At 47.3% G+C, this 18195-nt stretch overlaps 1 protein-coding gene across 1 annotated transcript; it reads right to left on the minus strand.

Moving 5' to 3' along the window:
- Positions 1-5664: 5664 nt before the first annotated feature.
- Rnf222 (ring finger protein 222) lies at positions 5665-6320 on the minus strand. The gene has a single exon (XM_021175369.2). The coding sequence runs from the start codon at positions 6298-6300 to the stop codon at positions 5665-5667; it is 636 nt and encodes a 211-aa protein (XP_021031028.1). The 5' UTR covers positions 6301-6320.
- Between the last annotated feature and the right edge of the window lie 11875 nt (positions 6321-18195).

Below are 18195 nucleotides of genomic sequence, written 5' to 3' on the forward strand. Positions count from 1 at the left end.
ATTCTGAAACAGGTCTTGGTAAAGCTGAGCTGCATCAAAGCAGGGATTCCTCTCCACCCCCAATTTCACATCTAAATTGAACTATACATGTATAGGTGTGCGTGATACAAGCTTTATTTATTTTACTTTTTATGTAGTGCTTATCTTATCTGTAGGGCACACTGCTAAGCTCCATGCCCAGTTCTGTAAGTTCCTCCCCAGAAAGAGGAGACACGAGGCAACAAAGAAACAGAATAGAATATTCCCAGGAAGATGGGATGCGGTGTGCGCAGGAACACAGACACTGTCTGTTCACCTGAGCAGCGTGGGTGGGGTGGGGCGGGGCGTCAGGATGTCTCTGTACGTCAGCTTTTCACTGTTTCTGGAAACTCAAGCCAGGGAAGTTAGTTCCAGAATCTGTTCTGATACGCTGTTTCCTGAGCTTGCCTGGTGAGCCTAGACTGGGGAGTATGGAGCTTCCAGGCTCCCGTGACAGTGGGAGAGGCCTGTATATGTGCCAAGGAAGGAAGGAAGGAAGGAAGGAGAAAAAAGCTGCCGGTTTGTGGTCTGGGAAGTTCTCCCTCTGCAGCCAAGGCCACGCTGAACTCAAGAGCCTCCTGCCTTTGCTTACTGCATGCTGGGATTCCAGGGATGTGCCATCTTGTCTGGTATCACGTGGTCATCCTTCTGTTTATATTGCTGGTACCCATGTACCCGTCTGTCCATCTGTCTGCCTGTCTGTCAAAATTTATCTTCCTATGCTTTAAGCATATATCCCAAGATAGTTGCCTAAATGATAAAGTTTTAGAAAAATAAAGAGAAGGCAGAGAAAGGGAATCAGAGTGCATTGAGTGATGGGACCCGAGGAAATCCACAAGAACTTAGGAACACTGACAAGATGAAACATCTTTTTGTGTTTCTTGGTGCTTCTCTAAGATGGCATGTCTGTAAACGGGACAGACCAGCCCTACAGAGCCAGCGGCTGACACCCTTGCATCACAGAACCAGTGCTTTGGCAGTTCTCAAACGTTCTTTTAAAGTTTATTTGTAATTTTTAAAATTATTTATGTGCATAGGTGTTTTGCCTGTACACATATATGTCTATGTAACACATACATTCCTGGTGCCTGTGGCAACCAGAAGAGAGCATCAGATGCCCTAGGACTGGAGTTCCAGATGGTTGTCGTTGCCTCATGGGTGCTGGAAGTTGAATCTGGGTTTTCTAGTAGAGGAGTCAGTGCTCTTAACCACTGTGTTGTTTTTAGCTCTATTTTAAAATTTCATTATTTCATGTATATGAATGTTTTGCCTGAATGTATTCAGTGTATACCACATTGCATGCCTAGTGCCCCTAGAGGCCAGAAGAGGGCATCACACCTTCCTGAACTGGAGTTACAGATGGTTGTGAGCCACCTTGTGGGTGCTGGGAATGCAACCCATGCGTTCTGATGAATAGTGTGCTGGCTAGTCTTATGTCAACTTCATACACAACCTGGAGTTATCTGAAAGGAGGGAGCCTTGATTGAGAAAATACCTTTCTTAATTAGTGATTGATGCAGAGATGGCCCAGTCCGTTGCAGGTTGTGCCATCCCTGGGCTGGTGGTCCTGGGTTCTATAAAAAAAAAAAAAAAAGCAGGCTGAGTAAGCCATGGAAAGCAAGCAAGTAAGCAACACTCCTCCACGGCCTCTGCATCAGCTCCTGCCTCCAGGTTCCTGCCCTGCTTGAGTTCCGGTCCTGACTTCCTTTGATGCTTGTCTTAGTCAGGGTTTCTATTCCTGCATAAACATCATGACCAAGAAACAAGTTGGGGAGGAAAGGGTTTATTCAGCTTACACTTCTATACTGCTGTTCATCACCAAAGGAGGTCAGGACTGGAACTCAAGCAGGTCAGAAAGCAGGAGCTGATGCAGAAGCCATGGAGGGATGTTCTTTACTGGCTTGCTCAGCCTGCTATCTTATAGAACCAAGATTACCAGCCCAGAGATGGTCCCACCCACAAGGGGTCTTTCCCCCTTGATCATTAATTGAGAAAATGCCTTACAGTTGGAGCTCATGGAGGCATTTCCTCAACTGAAGCCCCTTTCTCTGTGATAACTCCAGCTGTGTCAAGTTGACACAAAACTAGCCAGTACAATGCTGAACAGCAATGTGGAAGTGGAAGCTGAACAAACCCTTTCTCCCACACTTGCTTTTTGGTCATGGTGTTTCATTGAAATAATAAACCCCTGACTAGGATAAACCTTTAGCTCCGTCTCTCCAGCCTCAAGCATTCTCGGTGATTCCCATCTGGGAAGAAGAGTATACACTAAACCTCTCTTTCCTTCTTTTTTTATACATAGTGATACAAATTGCCAGTAGTCTAGTTGTAGTCTGCTTATCAACAGTGTCTGTTGGGTGTGGACCCAAGTCTACATCCTAAGCCTAAGCCCTTTCTCTACTGCTGAGCTATCCTCCCAGCCCTCTATTTAGTTTTTGAATAAACATTTGCTTGACTTAAAAGTCCAAAACCAGGGCTGGAGATGGCTCAGCAGTTAAGAACACTGACTGCGCCGGGCGTGGTGGCGCATGCCATTAATCCTAGCACTTGGGAGGCAGAGGCAGGTGAATTTCTGAGTTCGAGGCCAGCCTGGTCTACAAGTGAGTTCCAGGACAGCTAGGGCTATACAGAGAAACCCTGTCTCAAAAACCAAAAAAAAAAAAAAAAAAAAAAAAAAAAAGAACACTGACTGCTCTTCCAGAGGTCCTGAGTTCAAATCCTAACAATCACATGGTGGCTCACAACCATCCATAATGGGATCTGACGCCCTCTTCTGGTGTGTCTGAAGGCAGCTACAGTGTACTCACATACATAAAATAAATAAATAAATCTTTTTTAAAAAGTCCAAAACAGCCGGGCGTGGTGGCGCACGCCTTTAATCCCAGCACTCGGGAGGCAGAGGCAGGCGGATTTCTGAGTTCGAGGCCAGCCTGGTCTACAAAGTGAGTTCCAGGACCGCCAGAGCTATACAGAGAAACCCTGTCTCGAAAAAAAAAAAAAAGTCCAAAACATAAAAGGCAAAGTGAAGTCTTCCATCCCATCAATTTCTCTGTCCTTTCCACAATTCATCTGTTATTAGGATGTTTTTTGATGTTGTTTTGTCTATTTTCTCCAGGTAATGCACACATAAGCAAATAGGAAAATATTTATTCCTCTTTCCACAGAAATCATCGTGTCCAGAACCCAGTGTTCCATGCCTGGCTCATTTCCATTTGTTGCTATATCAATGAGTGTTCTTTGGGACCGCAGGCCCTGAATCTCAAGGTTAATAACTAGTTGTTTGTTGATTACCACTTAGGGGCTTTCTTATCCTTTGTTATTACAAATAGGACCACAATTACATAATATTGTGTGTATGTCACCAGCCATCTAGACAGCTGTATCACAGAGACACATTTCTAGAACACAAATTGCTGGGCCAAAGTGGAAACTCTGAGAGATGATGTGTGCAGTTTCATTGGTCAGCTTTTACAAATATGCTTTTCTAGCCAGGTGGAGGTGGCACACATTTTTAATCCCAGCACTTGGGAGGGAGAGGCAGGTGGATCTTTGAAAGTTCAAGGCCAGTCTGGTCTGGAGTGAGTTCCAGGACAGCCAGGCTATATGGAGAAATCCTGTCTCAAAAAAAAAAAAAAAAAAAATCCAAAAACCAAATCAAAACCAAACTAACCAAATAACAACAACACAATCAAAAAACAAATGCATTTTCACTAACAGCTCAGCTGCCTCCCCAGGCCCACTGGCAGAACAGGATTTAATAAGCGATGCCAGTGGTTGTGATTTATATTTCTTTTACAAATGAGTCTCATCTCAGGGTCTTAGGGACTTTAGGATCTGTATATTCCGTCTAGAGAATCACTTTAAGAGTCTACACACATTGCAAAGGTCTCTGGACTCTAAGAAAATATATACTTTTATTTTAAAAATGGCTTTCCACCTTTATTTGAAAGTAAAAGAAGTAGCCTCCACAGTGTGCGGCTGAACATTGTGAAAACATCACAGGCATTTTGGGAAGAGTCTCCGCAAACACAGCAGGATCCGGAAGGCTTTGAATCAGTTCCCTAGAATCTCAGGACACTGATTAGCACAGCCTGGCCGGGGTGGACACAGACTCACAAGTCTGCAAAGTTACTTTTGTCTCTATAATAAATATCGCCGATCCCCCCATCCACCAGTTCCCTCCACATCGGCACAGCACCTCTGTTCTCTAGCCTTAAAAGAAGTATAAACCCACTGGTGGGCACCTGCAAGCAACAGCCACTTTGTCACAAACGTCCCTTGTTGGATGAGGCTCTTCTCTGATGGTCCCCAGATGTCAACCACAGCAGACATCCGAAAAGTAGCTAAGAGGCACAGTGGTATTTCCTTCCACACAGTGAACTTCTGTGTAGAAGTTGTGGATGGGATCAGCTACTGGATGCCCAACCCCTCCTACTTGTGACAGTAGCTGGAAGTCTCTGTTGTTTTCAGTGACAAGGGATTAGCTTCCTCAAGGACTTCCTCAAGAGAGACCCACTCTGAGGCTTTCCTTATAGGCGTCGTCTTCAGTGAGGTACCCAACCACTCCAGGGTACAGCGCCTGGCTCTGAGCATCTGTTGAGACAGCTGACAAGTTTGGCTGCTTTCTTCCCCACCCTTCCTCACCCAGCTCAGCCTTAGAGAATCCACCTGGGAAACTGGCCTGGCTGGTGTGGCGTCTAATGAATGGTTGGATCATGAGGAGGTGGACTTGGGAGGGAGGGAGGTGGGAGCCCCCAGGGGTTAATTTGCTCACATAGCTCTCAGCTGACTCAGGTCTCACCTGGAGGCCGTCCCCTCCACCCCTTGTCTTCTATTTCATCCTCGAGAGCCCTAGGACTGGAAATCAGGTCTGCTCCTTTGGCCTGGCATTCTACAGAAACCTCTGAGACTATGGCTATTCTGTCAACAGCAGCCTCTTTCACGAGTGTTTTCTGTTGTCTCGACGACCCAGAAAACCCTTTCCTCTGTTGCCCCCAGCCCCCCATCATGGGCTAAAACTTCTGAGATCATCCTCTTCTTCCTCTTTCAAGATGATGGGATGGAGCTAGGAACACTTAGCCGTGGGCTGCTTGAGGCTCATATATGAGGCTAAGATGCTGGAAAACTGGATCTAGGACTGCATCCAACTTCTGTTTCTTCCTGGGGGCACTGTAGAGGATCCTGTGTGAGCAGGAATTCCCACCTGGCAGGACACGGGCCAGCAAAACTTGTGTCTGGCTTCAAGTTGGTCACTTGGCAGGTAAGGTGTATGACCCTATAGGAGAGCAGTGGCCACCCAGCTTCTAGCTGGCTATGTTCCGGCCTAGAGATGGAGCTGTTTGTTGGGGATACTTATGGGGTCACAAATGGGGAGTTGGCCATTCAGTGTTAGCCTCAGAGTATCTCTGCCCCTAACCTCTCCTCATGACAAAGCCCTTACTAGGGATGGAAAGGGTGGAGACAAGGCCCTTAACCTTCCAGTCTGGCCCCACCCATTGTCCTCTCTGAGTCCAGGGCATCCCTCTGCAGTTTGATTGTACCAGGTCTACACTAGGACCCTCTGCCCTCTCCCAAGCTGTGGCCAGCACAGCATGGAGCATAACTTAGATACCGGGCCTTGCTCCCCTGTCCTCTGCATGCCACCACTCAGGCCTGCTTCCTCACCAGAAGCACCCAGGGCAGGATGGCAGCTACCACAGCCACCACAGCAATGAGGGTGATGAGCAGGAGGGCACGAGACCGGCAGCAGAAAGAGCGGGTGGCGCTGGGAGCCGGGGATGCCTCCGATATCTCTGCCAGGCTGCGTCGGGGCAGCACGCTGTCCTGTTCCCCCAGCGGCATCCCGTGGCGACTGATGATGAAAATCTGTGATTCTCGGGGCAGGCTGGGCAGCAGGTCCAAGGGGACCTGAGACCCCTGGCTTGATGATTGTCTCCAGACCTGGTGGGAAATAACCAGGGGGTTTGTGTGGCCTCCGCGGTCTGGTGAGGGCGTGGAGGGCAGGCCCACAGGCACAGTCAGGGTCTGTGAGCTCTTGTCCAGCATGGAGGGCCAGCGGGAGCTCTTCTTGCTGAGGAAGGTGACATAGCGGCAGATGGGGCAGACGATAGTCCTCTGCACCTGTCCATCCACTCGGGTAGAGAGCAGGTACTTGACCAAGCAGTCATGGCAGAACACATGGCCGCAGCTCAGCGTCCTGCTGGCGCCGTCCAGATCCCGGAACTTCTCATAGCACACAGGGCACTCGCTGCCCGAGCTGTCCTTGCTTCCTCCTTCTGACATGGCCCTTCAGAGATAACAGGCCTCAGCTGGGGGATGCAAGAGCGAAGGGGTGTGAACATCCGCAAGTTTTTCCTTTTCCTCCCTCCTCCTTCCTGACTCCCACTTGCAGCCCGTCTCCTCCTCTTCTTCTTTCTCCTACTCTTCCCCCCCCCCCGCCCCCCCTTTTTTTTCTTTTTTCTTTTTTCTTTTTGCTTTATTCTCCTCAGAGGCCTACCTGGATCAAACTAAGATGTAGAGCCTTAGGGTCCACAGAGCAGTTGTACAGACTCTCCTGAGGCTGGCATCAGGGAACAGGTAAGAGGTCATTCCAGCAGTGCTCGGCTTGGGTAGGAAGTGTGTGGAGTGGGATGGATACCTGAAGCACCTGATGCCTCACCACAGCTATGACAAGCACTGTTGATGTCACCAGCTCACCTCTTCCTGCTTCAGTGTGGGGCCTGGCTCCCATGGCAAAGGAGGGCTAAGGGGATCCATGGGCAGGTGCAGAGGCAGCTCTAGTCAGTTTGGTTCTACACTGTGAACTACACATACTACTTCAGACTTCCCTCTCAGCAGGGCTGCACTGATCTGTGGCTGAGCCAGGGTCCCATGTCTCTTATCACCACTCCTAAGACTGTGTTCTCAGTGGCAGTCATAACTATAAAGCAATTCAAAATAAATAAAGCTCACAACGTACACGTGCAAATGCCTCCTGGGCTGTGAGGAGTCACATACCAGCCATGTCCGATCATTCTTCAGCGTCTCCTTAAGTAGTGGCTCAAGGCTGTCAGAAGGTCCTAAGGTCCTGATTAACCCCAGGAAAAGTAGATTTTCATTCTTGGAGAATGTGCCTGGTATTTTGGAAATGGGCAAAGTCGCTGAGACCTGAGCCTGGTGAGACGATAAACGAGAGGTCAAAGTCATGATAGAGTTTTGAATCAAAGCTACGGAGTCTCTCCTAAGTGCGTGTGCTGGGTTTCAAACAGATCTGAGAGGAGATGGGAAAGCCAGCGGTTCTCTCAGCAGGATTGCGGGTGGCTTGGAAGGGGAGCAGCTGCTTGGATGGATGGTGAGTTCAAGTCTTTGTGTGTACATGTCTCCAGAATCACAACTCGGTAGCCTAGACTTATCCCAAAACTCCATAATGATATATGGTGCCATCGGTGACAGAGAGCAATGACCCCAAGATCCACTGAGGATGGTATGGCTGCCATGAGAGCTAACAGGTGGCACAGAAGGGACAGGATTAGCTAGCTGGAGGAAGAATCGATAAAGATCACAAATCTTCTGGAATCATTCCCGTTCCCCTCCATTTGTTTAGCTGAAAATCCCTGTTGTGGGTTGAAAATGTCCCAACTCTTAAAAAACAAAACAAAATGGAAAGGATGGGGTGGTGGTGTGGTAGTGGAACCATAGAAGCAGTCCAAAAATCATTGTGGAGGTTTCTTTGGTCTCTGAGGTGGCTAATGTGGCCCCTGAGCTGGGAAATGGGGGTCAGGTACTCAGATAAGAGAACTGGATTGAATTCCTTCTCTATCTACGACTGTCTATCATGGCGGTTGCTACCTGCTAACCTTGATGAAGTCTGATAGCACTCTGAGGTTGAGAGCTCGTGCCGGTCCATGCCTGTGATACAGTGAGTTTCAGGCCAGTCAGGGTTACATAGTGAGGCCCAGCCCCAAGAAAACGAACCAAAGCAAAAAGATGCAGTTGACAACAGCACCACCTTCCTCCCAGTCCGGGTGGCAGGTCAGTGAGTGGAGAGTATGACAGGCAGGAAGTGCTCAGTAACAAGGGAGAGAGTCACTGTTAAGACGGCTAAGTCCTCTCTTTTCTCCTGGAGGGTTGCCAGGTATCCTGCCTACAGCATCACAGCCCTTGACAAAGGGCAGTTTTCCTCAAATTAGAATAAGCCAACAGGATGACAGTAGACTAGGTAAGTGGTGAGCAGTAGATGAATCAGGACAGCTGCCATCTTCTCAGATTTGTTTCCTAATAGACATCCAAATAGACCTGAATGAATGGGCTGCTATCAGGATGGTTTTCTAAAAGGATAACCGACAACCAAACTGTCCCTCTGCATTGTGTAACTCCCCAAGGGATTCAGGGAAAATTCCCACCATCCATCTGTCATCCACACATCCATCAGATCTTAACAGCTCTTTGCCATGGTCCGGCTGTTTACCAAATACCGAGATTATATTCTAGGGTTTAAAAAGTTGTCATGAAATCTTTCATGAAGCCTAATTTATGATTTTTTTTTTCCTATTTCTTGGAGACAGGGTCTCATGTAGCCCAGGTTGGCCCAGAACTGGGCTATATAGCTAAGATAGACTTGCACACTTAGCCCTCCTGCCTGCCTCTACTCACCACGTGCTGTGATTACAGGTGTGTACCACCTTGCTTGGTCATAAGGTTTGTTTGTTGTTTTTTTTTTTTTTTTTTTTTTTTTTTTTTTTTTTGGTTTTTCAAGACAGGGTTTCTCTGTATAGCCCTGGCTGTCCTGGAACTCACTCTGTAGACCAGGCTGGCCTCGAACTCAGAAATCCGCCTGCCTCTGCCTCCCAAGTGCTGGGATTAAAGGCGTGCACCACCACGCCCGGCTTGTTGTTGTTTTTAAATGGATTTTTTTTTTTAAAGGAGCATTGATGGTCAGAACCATAAGTTGTTTGGATAACTGAGAAATGAGGCTCAGAACAGGTGAGAGAGCAAATGTGAGTAAGAGAGGAAGGCAGGGTTTCAGCATCAGTTAAAATGTCTAGTTTTATAGACTAGTATACTCAACATTAGAGATGGGCGAGGGGTGTGTGGTGTGTGTGTGTGTGTGTGTGTGTGTGTGTGTGTGTGTGACTCAAGGTCACCTGGCTGGTCGTGATGGAAAGAGAGGAGAAAGATTCCATGGGTGATGCAGAGCACATTATTAGACCTGCTGACAGACTGACTGAATAGATGCTAGCCAAGTCAGAAGTCATGCTAAGGCTGATGGGGTTGGGGGGAGGAGCTTCATTTTCTTCTCTGAGTTCTAGGAAAAGTCAAAAGGCAGTTCAGGGAGTGTCAGAGACATCCTGGGTTACTCAGCCAGACCTCTCAGTTTCAGGCACCCAGGACAGCCACACCATTCATGCTTGGGCAATGTACACTCCCCACCTTCTCAACTTCACTTCTCAGTGTTTTCTTGACCCCTCTTTCTCTCATGGGGAACCCCTAACCTGACTCGGTCGCGGGAGCTGGGGTGTGGGAGCATAGCACACAAAACACCAGGAGTATGCTGTAGTTGGGGCACAGTCTGGGTAAGTGACTTTGTAAGGCATTCTATACCAAAGACATCCACCTTCATGCCTTGAGGACATGGGGGAAGAGGAGGACAGGGAAGTCTTCCTGGCTAAAGTGAGACCAGTGTTGAGCTAATAATAAATAATTATAACAGCGGCCATTTATTGAACACTAATTACGTGTTTGGCACTTGGAATCCCTTCCTCACCAAATCCTGACAACAAGTTCGGGAGGTAGGTATTATCTCCATTTTACAGACGAGGGCCCCGAGGCTTCAAGTAAAGAACTTTGTCCAAGTCAGGATGCTTAGTATAGGGAAGACCTAGGACTTGAACTCGGAACAGCCTCACTTGACAGCCCATATGATGTATTGCCATCTCTACTGGGGTTCAGATGGGCCTCCAGGGAGGAAGACTTCAGTGAGAAGAGTAAAGGATACAGCCCCAGCAGAAAGGGGATACTGTTTCTGGAGTGCCTCTAAACAGGGATGTCCCTCTGGCCACTTATGGAGTGAGAAGGCAGTGTGGTTGGCTCAATGGAGCCAATCTCACCAAGCTCCTGTACCCACGACTCTTTACAGGAGCATCATATCTCCAGGATAGAGATGAGGAGCAGATGTCACCCACCCAAGGACCCCACACCCCATGAGACAGAGTGCTCCTTCTAGACACCTGGGGTTCCCTCCCAGAGCCCTGGTGCAAGCCAGGCAGTTTCAGCCACGGTTGCCTCCCCACCCATAAGCAACACGCACATTTGCTGTCTTTCTTCTTTCTCTCATACATTATTCCAGACCCAGTTCACAGCATGGCCAGAAGCCATCCTCCACCCCAGCCAGCACCCCTCCCCAATACACACACACACACACACACACACACAATTTGGCCGTACCTGAGAGAGTGGTGTCTGTCTTTCTACCCAAGTCCTTCACAGATGGGAGTCACCCAGCTGGACTGACAGCTGCTGTCACTGTGCCGGCTGTGGAGGCATTTCCTAATGACTGAGCAGGTCGGGAGGACAGCGCAGGGAAGTGAATGCTGCCCAACCCGTTTGAGGCCAGGAGGCTCTCTGGTGCTGCCCAGGGGTTGGGCAGCTGCTGGAGTCAGGTGATCCCAGTGAGGATGCTAGCTGAGGAGCCCTTGGCTGAATCAGAGGGTCTCACTATAGAAGCAGTAACTCGGGGTCCCTTTGGCCAAGGCTTCTCTGGTCATTGATTTTCCCATCCAACCATGGGAAAACTATACATAGGAATCCCTGACTTTGACCACATGAAGAGTAAACGGGCCAATAGGTCAGAGCCTAAGTGGGCTATGACACCCCAAGTCCCACACTAAGTTTGGTGTGAGGTGCCCATGTGCAACTGTTTTTCATTAAATAGAGGGGCTCAGTGTGCCAATAGACCAACCACTACTAGTATAAACATGCATGCGTTGGTTTGGGGAATGTCTTTGGATGATCTAAAGTACATTTGGACAACTGTGATCGACAATATCAATTATGTGTGTTTCAAAATAGCTTGGACAGTACAGGGTTTTGAATGTTCTCAACACAGAGAAATGTTTTATCAGTGATATCTGAATTTATGGATATTCCAGTCACTCTAATACAATCATTAACGATTATATACATGTGTTGAAATGCCGTCCTTACACTTTACCCCTTACATATGTGCAATTGAAAATTTAAAAATTATTAAAATGATATTGAGGGGCCCGGGTTGTAAACCAGCAGGGTGAGTGCTTGCTCAGCGTGCATAAAGCCCTGGGTTGATTCCCAGATCTGTATAAACCAGGTGTGGTAGCATCTGCCTGTAATCTCTGCACTCAAGGTAGGGACAGAAGGACCAGAAGCTCAGGATCAGCTGGGCAGTGGTGGTGCACACCTTTATCCCAGCACTGCAGTGGCCGAGGCAGGCTGGTCTCTGTGAGTTCGAGGCCAGCCTGGTCTACAGAGTGAGTCCCAGGACAGCCAAGGCTATACAGAGAACCCCTGTCTGGGGGTGGTGGGACAAGTTCAAGACAGTCCTCAGTTACACAAGGCCAGTCTGAGCTACGTGAGACTCTGTCTCAAAAAAAGTTTGTTGTTGTTGTTGTTGTTGTTGTTTGCTTTTGTTCTTTTTGTAAAGTTGAGGCAGGGACTCGAGGCTAAGAGCACTTGTTGCTCTTGCAGAGGACCTGGGTTTGATTCTCAGCACCCACGTGGTGGCTCACAACTATTCATAACTCCAGTTCCAGGAGATTTGATGCCCTCTTCTAACCTTGGTCGACACCAGGCATGCACATGGTACACATACGTACATAGAAGTCAAATACACATATGTAAAACAAAATGACTAAATCTAAAAAAAGAAAAATAGTTGAGACAGAAAAAAACAAACAAACAAAAAAAAACCAATAGCAAAAATAGCTATGGATGTACACATACCCAGAAGTCACTGACTGTGGGACAGTCAGTGTCAGAACTGTCTGTAGGAATGACCTCGATACATGACAAGGTTTATGAGAAGAGACCTGAAGGGAGACACATCAAACCATTATTAGGAGTCATTTTTTAGGGGAATAATAATAATAAAAAAAAAACCCAGAAAAAACAAACAAACCCTGAATATGTCTTTGTTTCTTTTTGATTTTGGGAGGGGGCAGTGTAAGAGCCTCAGAGCACTCTCCTGTGCACTGAGGCCTGGAGCCCAGAGGACAGGACAGCTTGTGGGTTCTCTCCTTGCACCATAGGGGCCCAGAGGACACACTTAGGTCATTGGGCTCGGTGGGTGGGCCAGTGCGCTTTATCTGCTGAGCCAGCTCACTGGTTCTCCCTTTTAAAATTATTATTATTATTATTTGCTGTATGTGTGTGTTGTGGTTGGGGGGTGGTGAGGGGCATGTGCGGCATGGCCTGCGAGTGGTGGTCAGAGGAGAACTTTGTGGGGCACTGGAATGGAATTCAGGTATGCGGTTGTGTGGCAAGCATCTTTCCTTACAAACCCAGCTTGTCAGCACGTGAATGCCTGTTTCCTTTGTGATCGTAAACAACCAAGAATAAGGGAGACTCCAGGGTGAGGGAACTGGAAAATATTTTGGGGTACACTCCCTCTCAGTTCTCAGGAGGTTCTCCCAAAGTCACTTATTTTTTTTTCCTGGAAGAAAAAGAGAATAGGTTACTAGATACAAAGCATATTAACACGTGTGTGGCCCATAGCATGACCATTCCGCCCTGTCAACCATGGTCCTGTCCCCAGGGGCATTTTGCTCTCAGAGGATGACATTTCAGGACGGCCAACAACTTCAGCCAGGGATACACGTCTAGGCAGGTATGCTGGCATGGCAGTCTCTCATGCTCTTTTTCTGGGAGCTTCAGGTAGCCCCAGATTTAGTAAAGAAAGTCACAATATTGGGCGATGGTGGCGCATGCCTTTAATCCCAGCACTTGGGAGGAAGAGGCAGGCAGATTTCTGAGTTCAAGGCCAGCCTGGTCTACAGAGTGAGTTCCAGGACAGCCAGGGCTATACAGAGAAACCCTGTCTTGAAAAACCAAAACGCAAAAACAAAACAAAACAAAAAGTCACAATATAGGGCTGCCAAGATGGCTGGGCGGATAAGAGCACTGACTGTTCTTCCGAAGGTCCTGAGTTCAAATCCCAGCAACCACATGGTGGCTCACAAACCATCTGTAATGAGATCTAACGCCCTCTTCTGGTGTGTCTAAAGACAGCTACAGTGTACTTACATATAATAATAAATAAAATCTTTGGGCTGGAGCAGGTGGAGGTCCTGAGTTCAATTCCCAACAACCACATGATGGCTCACAGCTATCTGTACAGCATACAGTGTATGCACATACATAAAATAAATAAATACAACTTAGTGAGAACTTGTTTCAAGGTAAAAGGTCAAAACGTCTGGGAACAGAGTTCAGTGGGAAAGGGCTTATTTAGCATGCGTGAGGGTCTCTGTTCAAAGGCTGGTGCCACCATAAAGAACTAGTAAGATAAAACTGCCAAGTTCTCAGATTCTTCGTCAGTGTGGCTTTTAACTCTGCCTAGGGATTTCTGGGGGTTCCTGAAAAGTACCAGTCCCCACCGTGTCTGTCGGGGAGGGGACTGAGTCAGACTAGGTGACCCCCTGGACTCTGACTTAGGTGACTTTTTAGAATTATTAGAAGTTCCTAAGTTTCTTTCGTATCTTTCCACTTGGCCTTCTACGGAGCTGGACTTCGCAGATGACCCTTAGGAGGTAAAGAGTTATTATCATACTGTATCATAGTGTATGTCATGTGTCCTTACTAGTAGTGACTAAAGGGGAAAATGCCATGTCCCTTTGGGGAACTTACTTAATCTGCCAGTGCCTTGGTGGCTTCACTCATAAACAATGGGGATAATGGCACCTACTCCATAGGGCTCTTCCGGCAATAAAGTAGATGATGCACATCATCCTGAAACAACTCTGGCTTGTATAAGGGTCCCCATTGGTGTCACCTCCTCATCATCACGTGACAAAAAGAGAAGCGAGGAGGATGTGATGCCTCTTAGACCCAGCATCTGGGTCTGGCCTTGACCGGTTCAAACACTAACATTATACTTAGGTTCCTCCTCAGCAATGAATTGTGGGAGAAGAACTTCTAGCTCCAGAGGGAGGGTACAGGCGTTCCTGCTCTGGACAGCCGTGCTTGAGGGTTGTCTGCCTTCCTGGAGTCACACTAGGTGTGCTAGTCCAGGGTCTCTGAGGCACTGATCTGCTCTGGGGAAGAGGTTGCCCAAGAGTGGGTGGGTCTGGAGCCTTCATTGGCTCCTTGGAGATAAGACCTGCCTTAGAAGCAGGGTGAGGCTGCCTATTGCCCTAGGACTCAGGAGGGTGCAGGAGGATCACAAGTTTGGGGCCACTCTGGGCCACATGAGACCCTGACACAAGCAAACAACAAACACCTTTCTTTGAGAGCCATTTTTGTGAAGGTAAAAGACTTCCAGGCTGAGGAAGGATCTCAGACAAACTTGCTGGCCACTTGCTAACCATAGGTACAATGTCTGCATGAGATGAACATGGACAAGGGACACAAGTCCCCAAATGCCAAAATCCCCTGGAAAACTGATTAAGAAAACAAAGCTAGCCTGTGGGCCAGCCTGGTCTACAGAGTGAGTTCCAAGACAGACAGAGCTACAGAGAAATCCTGTTTTGGAAAACTAAAATAAATAAAGGATCTCTTTCAGCCGGGCATGGTGGCGCACGCCTTTAACCCCGTGGGAGGCAGAGGCAGGCGGATTTCTGAGTTCAAGACCAGCCTGGTCTACAGAGTGAGTTCCAGGACAGCCAGGGCTTTACAGAGAAACCCTGTCTCGAAAAACCAAAAAAAAAAAAAAAGAAAAAAGAAAAAAGAAAGCAAAGCTTCAGGCCCTGGTGAAGGACTTAACAGATGTTAGGAAAAGTCCAAGAAGCTATATTCTATATTTATTTTTAAATATTGGAAGGATTGATGGACAGATTGGAGATATGCAAAAAAAAAAAAAAAAGTGTGTACTAATGGTCAAGTCCAGGCCTGGCTCATCTGAGAATTTCAACCTCCATATACTAAGGGTTTTCAAAAATAGATATTGACAAAAGAACACATTCAGAGGGTTCAAAGGTGAGGGAATATTAAGATGGCAGCTAGGGGTCCCTTCTCAGTCCCCCATGTAGCTACTGCCTTGCCAGCCTTCACACACATTCATAGGTTTGCATAGAAAACGCAGCAGATACAAGCGTTGGTGAGTTGTGGGTAAATTGGATCCCTTGTGTTCTCCTGGAGGCAATGTAAAATTATGTAGTGTCTGTGGAAAGCCATGTAGCGATTCCTAAAACATTTAAATACAGAATTACCTAGCAAGTCCACTCCTGGGGATACAGTCAGAAGGCTGATAGTGTGGGAGATGTAGCTTAGTTGGTTAGGAGTGGGAACATCCTGTGCAAGAGGCCCTGGGTTCAGTTCTTGACAGTGCTTAAAACCAGGCATGTTGGCACACATCTGTAACCCCAGCCCTCCACGGTGGGAGCAAAAGGTCATGGTCACCTGAGCTCCTCCCGGTTCAATGGCTCAGTTGGCAGATCAAGGGATGGTTTTCATCCTCGATTTACCTCTCCTGGGTCCTGAGCCCATTTAGCCCAACCTGACAGCAAAATGCCATAACCGAAACAATTCTGTTGTCCTCACAGTGGCTTCTGTCAGGCACTCACTCTGTCTGAAGTTTCAATTGTTGAGGTTTTAATAGTTGAGGCCCGCTGGTGGCACATGTCTTGATTTCTGAATTCACAGCCAGTCTGGTCTACTAAGTGAGTTCCAGGACAGCCAGGATAAACAGAGAAACCCTTTCTCAAAAAACAAACAAAAAAATTGAGCCCATTTTATACTTAAATACCTAATGAAGCCTCATCCTTAGCATCCATTCCTTAAGAATATACATATTTTCCAAATAGCCCAAATGCAAGCAAGCATCCATGCCTTACGATGCTCTGGGTTAGAGGAGGAGGCTTTATGGATGCCATTACAGCCCAAGCCTGTGAGTTCAGGTTTGCAATTCTAATTATGTTTTCAATAAATGGTAAAAATAACACATACTTCTAGGTTAAAAACAAACTCACGTGTCTACCACTTAAAATCACTGTGTCTACAGATTTGGGCATGTGCTGAGTTGGGCATGTGACTCAAGGCTGACTGTCTGAGACCTCTGAGATTAAGAGAAAATTTGGCAGGATCCTGGTGACTCACGTCTGTAATCCCAGCATTTGAGAGGCAGAGACAGGAGGGACCAGGAGTTCAAGGTCAGCCTGTGCTACAAGGTAAAACAAACAAACAAACAAACAAAACAAACCTGTCTTGAAGAGGAAACACAGACAGACAAAAAACAAAACAAAACAAAACAAAACAAAACAACAACAGCCCAACCCAACCCAACCAAACCAATACCACTTCTGTGCTCCTAGTATTGGAACCCAAGGTCAGATTTACAGACTTGACCTGAGAATCCTTACAAGACAAAACCCAGCTTGGACGCCAAGAGAAACCAACAAGGAGGGCTTGTGTCCAGGGAAGAGACTGACCGAAGGGGTGGGGCACAGGGGAACAAAGATAATGGCTCAGGCCTTTCTCAGCCCACCTGTGTGGGGCCACCTTCCGTTGTTGCCAGTCCTCGGAGTCTCTGTCGCTCCCAGCAAAATGCCCAAGTGCAGGTGCAGGGAAGGGTGAGTGACAAGTGGAGGAGCAAGCGCAGCGAGGTTTGTTCTCAGGAACGCTGGGGCGCTGGGGCGGCAGCTGTGCAGGAGAAGCAGGACAGGAGGTAAGGTAAGCCGCCTTTGGGGCAGGATTTAGACAGGCTCTTCACCGCGGAACCTGATTGCTCTCCCGCAGCCAAGAGGCCTCAGCTTCCGAGGCAGGTCCGGCCGAGTCAAGGACAGTGACAAGGTTTAAAAAAACAACTTCTATTAAGTGATAAAAATATGGCAACATTGAGAATAAATGTGGACAATTCATAAAGACACAGGCACGAAATGAGAAGACAGGATGTGCGCCCCTTCTACTGATAACTAGCCTTACTATTCTGTTGTTTATTTTTCCAAGAGAAAATTCCACCACACATAACATATTGTTATGCTACAATAACTATGAATTACATGCCTACAGATAATATATAATTACTTCTAAGATAAGTGGGGTCATATTGTATAAATTCTTTTAAGACCTATTTTTTTTAAACTGTTGTCATGTGATCTCAATAAACATTCCTTTATACCTTCATTTCAGGTATTTATTCTTGTGGTCCTGGGAAGCTGAGAGCCTCCTGGGTGCTTGGCAGGGGATCTGCCATGTGTTAGCCACTCTCTTCTTCCAATTTTCTTTTCTATTAAAAAATATATATATTTTCTATGTATGGGTGTTTGCATGTGTGTGTACCGTGCATGTGTGTGTGTGCCTAGTGCCCATGGAGACCAGAGAGAGTATCAGATCCCTGGGGTTTAAATCTGGGTCCTCTGAAAGGGCAGCCAGTGCTCTTAGCCACTTAACCACGGAGCCATCTCTCTAGCTCCACTCTTTTCCCTTAAAAACGTGTGTGTGTGTGGTCATGCACATACCACAGTGTACACGTGAAAAACATGAAGTTGATTTTTCTCCTTCTATGTGGGTTCCGGGGATGGAACTCAGGTCCTCAGGCTTGTCAGCAAGCGCCTTTTGCTGGCTGAACCATCTCTCAAGCCCTCCTTTTATTTAAAAGGTTTTATGGTAACCAGGGTGGCAGCCTTTGATCCCAAGCACTCTGGAGGAAGAGGCAGGGGAATCTCTGTGAGTTCAAGGCCAGCCTGGTCTATGTGGGGATCTGTGAGAACAAAACCAAAAGAAACCTTTTTTAAAAACAGAGCTGGGAAGGGAATTTCGAATCTGCTGAAAGTCGGGTAAGGCTCCATCTCTGGGCCGCCCTCAAAGACGGTGTTTATTTTGTTTATTGTTTTAGGATTTGTGTTTTGTACATATTTCTGTGTGACTTGTGTGTGTGTGTGTGTGGTGCTTTTTGAGGGTATTATACGTGAGCCATGTGAGGTAGGTGCTGACATCTGAACTCATTGTCCTCATGAGAGAGCCCCAAGCACGTGTAACTGCTGAGCCATGTCTCTCCAGCCCCTCGGCCAT

The sequence above is a fragment of the Mus caroli genome, unplaced genomic scaffold (assembly GCF_978045245.1).
Source record: "Mus caroli unplaced genomic scaffold, Mus_caroli_1 scaffold_13, whole genome shotgun sequence".
Taxonomy (NCBI): Eukaryota; Metazoa; Chordata; class Mammalia; order Rodentia; family Muridae; genus Mus; species Mus caroli.